This window comes from Agelaius phoeniceus, chromosome 3 (genome assembly GCF_051311805.1).
Source record: "Agelaius phoeniceus isolate bAgePho1 chromosome 3, bAgePho1.hap1, whole genome shotgun sequence".
Lineage (NCBI taxonomy): Eukaryota > Metazoa > Chordata > Aves > Passeriformes > Icteridae > Agelaius > Agelaius phoeniceus.
This window is the reverse complement of record NC_135267.1, coordinates 50915182-50926615: the sequence shown is the minus strand read 5'-3', so window position 1 is coordinate 50926615 and position 11434 is coordinate 50915182. Positions and strand designations below refer to the sequence as shown.

Below are 11434 nucleotides of genomic sequence, written 5' to 3'. Positions count from 1 at the left end.
TAAATTATTTCTTAGTTTCCTTGTTATCCAAAATAGTTTGGGGCTCATTATAAGAGATTTTTCCCAGAACTTCTGACCTTTTGAAGACCTTTCTAGTGTGTTGATGCATGGAAATTGCAGAACCCAATGCAAGTATTTCTCTCATGCTCTCACAATCAATAGTAGCAATATCTAATTGTGCCTTCCAGACAGTGACCAGTTTATGCATCAAAGAACCTCATTTACCCCATGACCCAGGTTTGCACTGGCAGTTTGGGTTTAGTTGGTTATTTATCATACAATACAAGCACGAATCTCTATTAGCAAGTGAGGCACATTGCTCTGTAATATGGATCTCTTCTCCTACTTTACTATTCCACCTACTTCTATGATTTGCAAATTCTAAGTGATGCTTTCCTCCATAACATTGCTGAGAAGCACAGACTTAGCTGTATATTTTTGTGGTTTGCCTCTTTGATACCTCTGTCTGCCTACAAAGAATGCAGGCAGAGAAGAGATTTTTAGAGCAGGGAAAAAAGCAGTAAAAAGATAAAACTACTCAACAGAGAGTACCAAGAGCACTGTAAAGGAAGAGTGCAGAGGCTGTTAATCTGGGAATCAGATGTGTCCAACCACATTAATATACATATATTCTCACAAGGCCAGAGCCTAGCAAGGAGATGTTAAATTCTTAAAGAGGGTGGCAGTTCTCAGGAGTTGCACGGGATGGGAACTGAAAAAGAGAGCAGTCAAACCCAACCTAAAGGTCGTGCTAAATCCAGCTGTGAACCCCTCTGGGGGGAACCCTTGTTCCATGCCCATCGGTCTGCTGGCCCGTGGCTGTGTGCTGCAGGAGCAGTGCCTGTGAGCCAGGAGAGACCGGCTGGCTCCCGGACACCTCCCCGGACACCTCCCCACTCGCTGGCTGGGTCACCGCAGCACTCGTGGGCGTTTCATCACAGAATCAGTTGAGTTGGAGCAGGCCTTTGAGATCTTCGGGTCCATCCCATGAGCAAACACCATCTTGTCAACCTGACCACGGCACTGAGTGCCACATCCAGTCTTGTCTTTAACACCTCCAGGGACGGTGACTCCTCCACCTCTCTGCACAGTCCATTCCAACATTTATCACCCCTTTTCGTGAAGGAATTCCTCCTAATGTCCATCCTAAACCTCCCCTGGGGCAGTTTAAGACTCTATCCTCTCGTCCTGTCGCTAATTGGCTGGGAGTAGAGGCCAGCCCCTAACTTCCTTCAGACCCCGAGCTAACCGTGCCAGTCCCGTGCTACCTGCTCCTATTTCCAGTGGCTCCTTGCCCGTGCCCCTCCTGCAGCGAGAGCACGGCACGTCCCACGCTCACAGCGGTCCGACCCCGGGGACCAGCTCCATCCACTCGCGCATCCCGCACCGTGTTGCCCTGCCCGGGGCATCCCCCGCCACACGCTCGGGGCTTCCCACCAGGAGAAGCCTTGAGCGCTTGGCGCAGGCGGCCCGCGCGCTGCCGCGGAGGAGCAGCGCTGACTGAACCCCGACTCCCCCGCGCCGTGCCCGGGCCCCGGAGGCCAAGGGGCTGTCTCCGCCCCCTCCCGCAGGAGGGCGGGTTCCGTGCTCCCGGTTCCCTGCTGCCGATTCCCAGTTCCCGGGACGGGGGGGCGGGAAGGGGGAGCCGAGCGCGCGTCCCCCTCGCTGGCCGGCGCGCGCGGCCGCGGGCGGGCGGGCGGGGAGCGCGCGCGGGCGGGCGGGCGGGGCCGGCGAGTGACGCGGGGGCGCGCGGCGTAAACAGCGCGGGGGCGGCCCCGGCAGCCGCGCCGCGCCCGCGGCCCTCACGAGCGGCCTCCCCCGCCCGGGGACGCGAGCAGGAGCGGAGCGGAGAGGAAAGGAAAGGAAAAGAAAGGCGGGCGTCCCTTCGAGCAGCGTCCCCGAGAGCTTTGACGCCGTAGCCCGGCGGGGGCGGCGGCCGGGGGAAGCGCCCGGGGCGAGAGCAGCCGCCTCGGGCAGCGAATCGCGGCCGGGGCGCCGGGCTAGGTCCTCAGTAAGGCAGGCAGGAGCCCGAGCGGCGGCGGCGGGAGCCGGGCGGTGAAGATGGCGACCCCGGGCATGGGCTGGCAGCAGCCGCAGCACAGCTACGGCGGCGGCTCCGCGCCCGGCGCGGGGAAACTCGGCTCGGGCTCGGCACAGACGGGGCTGGGCGCCGAGCAGACCGCGGACCTGCACTTCAAAATGAGCAAGAAGATCGCCCAGCTGACGAAGGTGAGGGAGGTGCGCCGGCTCCTTCGCCGCCTCGGGTGTCTTCCTCCTCCGCTCTGTCTCCTTTCGCTCCTTGCCCTCTTGCGGGCGGCGATGGGCCTGGAGAGGGGCAGGCTGTCGGGGCTGATGGCAAATCCGGGTGGGATGCGGCCGGCTTTGTACCCCGGAGGCCGAGCCTGGAGCGCCCTGGGTGCCCGGAGCATCCCCCGGCCGCCGCGGGCAGGAGCGCGCCGTGGTCCCGCGGGGAGAGCGCCGGCGGTCCGGGGGCCGCGGGGCTGGAGAGGAGCCGCGCACCGGAGCTGCCGCAGTACCGGCCCCGCTTCGTGGTGTCCGAACCCCTCCTGGCACAGCCAGGTATCCCGGTGTGCGGGAGCGGATCCCTGACTGCGGGGCTGGTGCTGGTTATTTAGTCTGCGGAAATTGTGGCTTCTCTTCTAGCGCTGTTATAAGCCCTTAAGACTCGGAAGTCTCTTTAAATGGGGAAATTCAAGTGATGCTTGCCTTTCCTTTGCTGAAGTGCTGTTATTTAAGGTGTCTGGTAATAGCTTAAGTGCCTCAGAGGGTGATGGTGAAGTGTGAGAAAATTTCTGGTCTGCTATTGCTGATTGAACGGTTTTCATTATGTCATCCCCAGCCTAGAGAGAATACATTGTGTCTTTTTGAGAGGCTGGAGTCAAACTAGGAGGTGTTTTTAAAGCCTATTGCTAAGGCAGGTAGGCCCAATGTTTCAGATGTGATTTAGTTAGAATAACTTAAAACAATGCTTATATGCTGTAATCTCTCTTGTGTGATGCTCAAGCTGTAGGCAAATGGCATTAGTTAGGAAATGAGAGGCAGACTCTCTTTATTAAAGGAGAAGAAGTAATTTTTGTCTGGAATCAAATAGCTAAAACGTTTAAAGGCATTTTTAAAGCACTGTGGGAACTGCCAGTATTCTTTACATGTATGCTAAAATGGATGAAGGTGACATTTCGTTGGAACTAAGAGTGAAGAGAATGAAGACTGCTGGAAGGCTCACAGTGGAGACAGTTCACATTTATGTACAGTTGATGCACCATTAACCAGTTAAAAATAGTATTTATTGTGGCACACTGTGCACCTTAATGTGTTGGAAAGCTGATAACTGAGGGGTATCTTGTCCTTGAATTCAAAGTCCAATTTCTTTTGATGCTAACACCACTGGAACTCTTAATTCCATAAAGAGAAAAAATAAGCTGAAGGATCTCCTTGGTTTTGCTCCATGTGCATATAAATAATGAAGTAAAGCATTAAAGATATTACTACAGCTTTGTGCTCCCTAAAAGATGTAAAAAGCACCTGAAGACCCTAAATGGGTTTAAGGCTTACCTTAAGGCCTAGGTGCATATGTAAAGTAATACTTTCAAAGAAGAATTTATATCTGTGTGTATGCCTTTGGTATATTTCCCTTACTTTCTCTAGGAAATTGCCCAGCAGTTTACAGTTTATTTCAGAAACAGCATTCCACTTCTGATGTGAAGTCATTTGTGTGTGACCCATGAGTTCCACATCACTGGGCATGTGCCCTGTGCACTCTCACTTACTATGCCTCAGATATCTTGAGGTGGATGTGAGTTAATTATGATTTAATTAATAATAATTAATTAATAATGATTTAGGATTTAAATGCATGGTGCTGAAATATCTTGAACGTCTGTGCTGGAAAATGCAAAGACACTAAAAGTAAATTATTTTTTTTTCTTTTTCCTTTTTTTTTTTTTTTTTATGATCCACAATAAAGTTCATCTAAGATTCTATATATTGTATGCAAGTCTGTCCTGACAAAGACTTCAGATTAGTGTAAATAAAATCTGCGAGTTGTTTTCTGCTATGTATTTCAAATAATTGCAAACTATGTGCTCATACAAGGAGTTTACAAGTGAATTAGGCTTTTGCAGGGCTGGAGTCTTGTATGTGCAAGTCCCAATGACTTGCAGATTCTGGCGGTGTTGTAGTTTGCATGTTGTGTTCTGTTTTCAAGTTTTAGGGAGAAAGCTTGGGAAATCAGCTGATCTTCACTGGGTGAAGTTCTGGAGTGAATAATAGTGCTTTTAAATGTAAACCAAGGTGTATATAAAAATACTTCTCTTGCACCTATAACAACAATAAAATTAAGACTTTCAAGATGAGGATTAAGATTAAAGGTATTGTATAAGATGTATTTCATTAAAGTAGAGGTGCACATTTTGACAGTTTTGTAGCTAGAGGGCTCAGGTCCTGCATTTCTGTTGATCTAGTTGACCTTTCAGGAAGGGAGGCTTAAAAGAATTATAGAAACTTCTGGGTAAAGTATGATCTAAACTTTCTAATCTGCTCTAGAAGCTGAAGCCTGGTTTGATAGCTGGCTGCAGAAATCAGTCCTTGGGAAACGACTCAAGCTACAGGGGGAAAATATAAATGTAATAAACTTAATTTCCCTAAGTGAGACTTATCTGTCAGAGAAAAATTAATTTCACTTTGCAGAAGAATCCTTGAAGTAAGGTGTTACAAAAAAGATTTGAGGATATATCTGTTTAGGTCTTTTTACCAAATTCTGCTGTTCTAGCTTTGTCAAATGCTTACCAGCATATGTGCATAAAATTCCTCTTCAATAATCCAGAAATTTATTGTTACGAGTACCACTTTTTAATTGTGCTTCTCAAGTTGTTTAGTGTCATATATAGGTACTTCTTGCATGTCTTTCAACTGTTTTTAGAACTGTTTGTTCTAACTCTTCTCTAAGAGTGCCTTGAAGATATAGTAATTCCCCGTGTGGATTTAGAGCAGAAGACACTTTACCAGGTTAAAACAAACCCACCATTATAGTGTGGTAAAAGAACATCCAAATACTCATTATCCAAGGAGTACACACAGTGAAGTTATCCAGACAGCTTCTGTTTTCTGACAAAAGAAGTGTGACTCCATGCATATTACTGTAATATGTGACTCCATTACTTTTGTACAGTTTGCATTATGAGCCGGGAGTAGGAGCAGAAGCAAATGGTTTCCCCACAGAGGATGAGGGTCACTCATGAATTAAATGTAAAATTCCAAAACTAGGATTCCTCAGTTATGTTTTCGCATTACTTAAGGGAATCTGATGTTTTAGTCAAAACAATACAGGAACACAAAATAAAAGGTGAAATTTGTTTAATAACCAGATTTTTAATCAGTAATTCAGAATGAGGCAAAATAAGGTATGAATCCATTTCACTGAGCAAAACACTTCTTTAGTGCTTAACTATATTTTTACTTTTGGGTAGGAGAGAAAGACTTACTTGATTTAACTTTAATATGCTTAATTCGCAGGGGAAGGTAAAACAAGTGGTTAGAAATGCAGGTCTAAAAACACCAAGATGATACTTCATGTCATGTTCAAACACTGCAGTAGACTGTAACTGAAGCAATTTTAGGTCTTCCTTTTCAGTATAAGCTCCTTATTTTCAGGCATTCTGCGAGATCTGTGTACCAGTTTGGGATAAAGTAGCATCTGACACAAAGATTAAAGCCAACAAGAAATAAACTGCGATTATGAGATTGCATATATGTGTTTGTACTACTGCATGCAGGAGTGTTGAATTATGCCTGCTGCAGATGAAAATATACATATATATTTAATTAGTTTGCATAAGACAACTGTATTTAGAAAAAAAGCAAGGTGCTGCCATGTTTACATCAATAGAAGAGAATGGCATTAGTTTTCACAATTTCCACAAGAGTTCAGGAGGCTTGTTTCTCATTTTGGATTTGTTGGGGTGTTGATGTGGTTTTTTTTTTTCCTCTTTCTTTCTTTGTGATGTAGTTTGTAGCTTGGGTATTTCTGATTGAGAAATCCATATCCTAAGTGTGTTGGTAAAGTCTGTTGTGAAAGTTTTGTGACTTCAGCATAAATCTTTGACTCCTACAGAATAGCTGCATGATTTGAGCTGGGACTATAAAAGAGACTCTTCATTATTGGTTTGGTTGTATGATATTTGTTGCAGAAATTTTATATTAACTGCAGCAGATCTGACAGGAAAGAAACACCTGGTGATGGATGAGAAAATACAACCTGGCAATGTGCTCTTGCACAAAACCACCCCAGTATGCAGGGCTGCACCAAGGGAATGTGACCAACACCTCAAGGAAACTGATTCTCCCCCTCTACTTTATTCTCCTGAGACCCCACCTGGGTGCTGTGTCCAGCTCTGGGGTCCCCAGCTCACAAAAGATGTGGACCTGCTGGAGCAAGTCCAGAGGAGGGCTCAGAAGAGGATCAGAAGGCCATGGAGAGAGTCCAGAGGAGGCCACAAAGATGATCAGAGGGCTGGAGCACCTCTCCTATGAAGACAGGCTGGGAGGGCTGGGCTTGTTTAGCCTGGAGAAGGCGTGGCGGAGGCCTCAGAGCAGCCTCCCAGTACCTAAAGGGAGCCTGCAAGAGAGCTGGAGAGGGACTTTTGATAAGGTCCTGTAGCAATAAGACAAGGGGGATTGGCTTTAAACTGAAAGAGGATAGATTTGGATTAGATATGAGGAAGAAGTTCTTTACTGAGAGGGTGATGAGGCACTAGAACAGGTTGCCTAGAGAAGCTGTGGATGCCCCATCCCTGGAAATGTTCAAGGCTGGGCTGGATGGGATTTTGAACACAGTGGAGTTGTGGAAGGGGGCTTGGAATTGGCTGACCTTTGTGGTCCTTTCCAACCTTAAACTATTGTGTGATTCTGGAAGAAGAGTCTGTATGTGCCATGAAGACTATCTCTACCCTACAGTTAGCATTTTTCTCTATTTAATAAATAGAAACTGTGTAAAACATTAATGTTTTCCCTTGGTACATACTTAGAACTTGATGGTTCTGTTTTGGAAAGGTTCCAGAAAAATCAGTTCAAAGATTATGGTAACAAAGTTAACCAAGGCACATCATCCTTGAGTAAACAAGAAACTAGAATCTAAGACGCCTGAGACCTGACTCCTGTTCTCAATTCTTCCAACAGCTTCTTGCCTATATTTGGGAAAAAAAAATCTCTGATTTTTCCTTTGTTAGAGAGAAGTACTTAGACAATAGGCATTAATGTTGTCAATCCAGTCAGTTTCTAGGGGATGTGGATAGTAAATTTATTTCAAAGACTGAAGTGCAAATTTGATGATTTTTAATTCAGATGCTTATGGTTTTTGTTGTATGTACTCATTTTCTGGGATGGTTAAAGGTCTCCCTCAGCAATCACAGAATGCAGTTTTATGCAAGTAAGAGCTGTAAGGTTTAACTTATATAAATGATTCTTAACAAAATGTTTCCAGTGAAACTTTGTCAGTTTTTATTTGGAAGTATCCTGCCTCAGGAAACAAAACAGCTAAACCTCTTGCAGAAGGTTCATTGTGCATAAAATTATAAGAAAACTTTTAAAAAAGAGCCTTTAAAACCAGGGAAGACATGAGAATTTAAAAATCCTGTAGAACTGTTTTGATGTTAGCTGTCATCATGTTGTAGTTGATGCCATTAACAGTTTTGTAAAAACTTGGGATTTAGCTTTTTAAGCAGCCTTATGTCATCTCTCCAATGTGTGTTAACACTGGCAGTAGGCCAGTATTTGTAACAGTTCCAGGATTGCATGAAAAGAACTGAAATTTTGAGGCGGGTGTGATTTAAGTATGTATTTTGAAGTCAGTATTTTCCATATTATTCTAGCTGGTAATGTGTGAACAAATATTATGTTACTGCATTAAAAATAGTAGCAAGGGCTAAAAGATCTGAAAATTTAATATTAGATATTCAATTAATTTACATTTCTCTGGAGATATTTAACTTTGTTTTGTGTTAATTATTCCAAAGATAGCTGAAATAAGTCCTTTCAGAAGGGAGAGACTTCTCAGGTAGGAGATGAGAAACTTGCTCCAGAAATATTGTCTGTCTTAAGATTTTTCTTTTTTAAATCATGCTAGGGTAGTTTATCCATCTTCCCTGCCGGACTCTTTCCATGTCATATTCCAACTCCGTCCTTATTCCACAGTAATTATGATCTTAGCAAGGGATGTTCACAGAGAAGTTTTCTGTACCCATGACAGTATAAGGAGAAAGGTGGAACTGGGTAAAAATAACATGTTTTTCATAACATCTGATATAGTTCAGAAGAAGTAGGTAGAGTTTTCAGGCTCTCAATATCTTCTTCAGAACTTCAATAAAATCCTCAGTTATTGTCTTTGTCTGAATACGTTCTTGTTGATGTACTATAAATTACTTTAAAGCAGCTGTGGCTTATAATTTAGACCTGAAGAGGTCTTTCTTACCATCCACATTTTGTAGGACAAAAATTATGGAATTTGGTGATTAATAAGGGTCATATAGCTCCCAAATGGTTCTTCCCTTCATTATCATTGCAGACCTGTAAGGTGAGACTGCAGGGGTTCTATGTTGACCTGATGTGGATATATTTCAGAGCTCAGTGTTGTGATGTGTGAATTGGGTCAATGACTTTGCAGTCTTTTATCACAAGTCATCAATGAGAAAGGAGGAGGACAAGAATGAAATATTTTGAATATAAAAAAGAAATGTACTCAAATTAATTCCTTTGCTCTCCACCCACATAGTTTTAATGGTTGACTGGTAACTCAGAGTTCTTCTGAGGCTGCTGATAACTTGATGTTCTAAAGATATTTCCTGTATGTTTGTGTAGTTGAAAGTGTGGTGTTGCAAAACTGTCTGATCACACATTCACATATGTTACTAGTCTAAAATGCCTCTTTAATACACTTGTGGATATATCAGCTTCTTGGAGATTATTTTGTTTGGTTTTTTTTCTCCTCATTTTTGAACATCCAAAAGAATAATAAAAATTAAGTGATAAATAAACTGAGGGAGAGGATAAATGGCAGCTGGGGATATAGTTTAGTGGTAAACTTGCAAGTATTGGGTTTACAGTTGGACTTGATGATCTTAAGAATCATGAGGTTGGAAAAGATCCTGAAGATTCTATATGCATCCTCTTGTTCATTATTCACTGCCAAAATTAAATAATATAGAGTTACAAAGAGCTGGAAGACTGTGAGGTATTATTGCTCTGTTCTGTACTTCAGCTGTTAAATCCCATACATCAGCACTTTAAGGATATTTAAAGAAAAGCTGGAAAGACGTGGATTTTACCACCAATGTCAATGTTAAGAACATCTCAACATTTAAAAATTAGAGAAGGAAGAACATTGAGGACATAAACTAAACCTGATATTGCAACACCTGAGAAGTTTAAAATCTGCCAACCTTTAGCTGCTTTTATATAGGGCAATATAAACCTTATAAAAAAATTAAGACATATTTTGAATATGTATAGATTTAGGTTTTGTTGTTGTTACTGTTTTCAGCTGAGTACTGCTTTATGGAAGAAGGCTTTTGCAGTTTTCTTTTTAGATGGAAGTGCCAGTTCAGAGTTAAGAATGCAATACTGAAATGCTTTCCTTCAGATGTAGAAGTTGTAAACTGGAGAGTCTTTTATGTATATTTGACAAAGGAAATCAGTAGTTGAACTCTGTAACTGTACAAGGTATTTATAGTTAAATTATTTCATACACTTGCAAATTAGTATGGGCACAGCGCTCTGAAGTACTCAATGCTGTAAGGAGTTTTGATTTGACAAGTCTTACGAAAATGTATCAGCAGAACACAGTCTGCTGGGTTTTTTGGTGTTGTTGTTAGTATTGGAAATATCATGAATGTGGAAAGAATTTGTTTCAAATTGACAGACTTAACACTTCTTTAGAAGAAGACAGATTGCAATTTAATATTAAACATTGTGGCTTTGTGCACATACTTTAGTTTTTAATGTCTAGAAGTACAATAAAAGGTATATGTCTAGTTGTACAGTTAGATGTACTGCATCTAATACGTGCATAGAAGTGTTATTTGTCATAAGTCATTGTTTTGGTGCAGTGACTTCTAGCCCTGAGTAGTTTCTAAGCACTTAAATTATTTCAGTATCTCATCCTTTGAACTCAGGCTTTGGCTTTAATAAAACCAGTAATTTTGTCAGTGGCACTACTGTTTTTCACCCTTCCAATTCTCCATTGAAGCTTCATTGTCCTGTGACCTGTAAAATGGAGGAGAGCATTACCTTAAAATAGTCACTAACTTTTTCTAGCTGTTTGCAGGCTTGTTGCTAAATAAACCCAGCAAATCTCAACATAATATTATGAAATCAGATGTATATGTCTCTTGGCTGATACAAGTTTGGCAGTAGTAAGCCAGGCATCTGTGTATTCTTCTAATGACTGATGTCATACCAGTAACCAAAGGCATTGCATTCCAAAAATAACCAGAGAAACAAAACAGTCTGAAGTTATTCACCATCTTGTCCTACTTAATGTGTATTACCTGGTTCTGTTTCCTCAGCCAGGCTCTTCTAACTGAATCTAGAAGGCTAGGAGGAGGAAGAAGAACCTTTTGCTGAGGTTGTCACTTGACTCAGATCAAAATGACAGCTTTTAAAAATAGCTAATGTTAAAAAGTTCATGAAGACCTTCTTCAAGATGCTGCCATTAAATGAAAGACGACCTTTTAGCTGCAAGAAGTATTATGAGGTGAATATGTGAAGTACTCATTTTCTATTTTAATTTTTATGAGATTAAAGTAATCTTTTCATCCAGTGTCCTAAAATTTAATTTCTAGAAACCTGAATTGTAATGTGTTCAGAAAACAGGTGTGCCATAATCCAAAGATTTGTATTTGAACAGTGTTTTTGCTCACAATGTGACTGAAAGCAATAACTTCTAGTAAAGGGTATCTGACGCTGCCTTCTCAGATCTAGTATTTTGCATTATGGATGCTGATGTGTTTGGATAGGTTGTACTAAAATGTATTGCAGTAATCTTCTGTGACTGCCTTTGTCCTTTTAAAATTTGACAAATGAAGATAATGGGAAATTATTTCTTTAATAAGGATTAAGGAAAAGGACTTGATTTTTTTTTTTTCATTTAACTGCTTTGTGTAATTGTAAGTGTAGGTTTCACACTTATATATAGTTTATTGTAGCTGGTTGTAATAAGTAATCAATTGTATGTTTATACATAAAAAAAGGCAAAACACCTTGAAAATCTATGCATGCCTTTCTTCTCAACATTAACCTGTCTTATCAACATAACTCATTTATTGAAGAAAATACTTTGTTGTGACACAAATGGTAGAAATTTATTTGAAATTTTGGATTCCATTATTTTGTCTGTGTTGTTCACTAGCTTTCAATCTATTGT

General features: G+C 42.0%; 1 protein-coding gene across 10 annotated transcripts in view; it reads left to right on the top strand.

Moving 5' to 3' along the window:
* The first annotated feature begins 1716 nt into the window (after nt 1-1716).
* FAM184A (family with sequence similarity 184 member A) overlaps nt 1717-11434 on the top strand; it is a 74613-nt gene continuing 64895 nt past the window's right edge. For all 10 annotated transcript variants that reach the window (XM_077175230.1, XM_077175232.1, XM_077175229.1 and 7 more), the window contains exon 1: nt 1717-2229. In XM_077175230.1, coding sequence (XP_077031345.1) covers nt 2062-2229 — 168 coding nt within the window. In that variant the 5' untranslated portion in view covers nt 1717-2061. The remainder of the gene's footprint in view (nt 2230-11434) is intronic.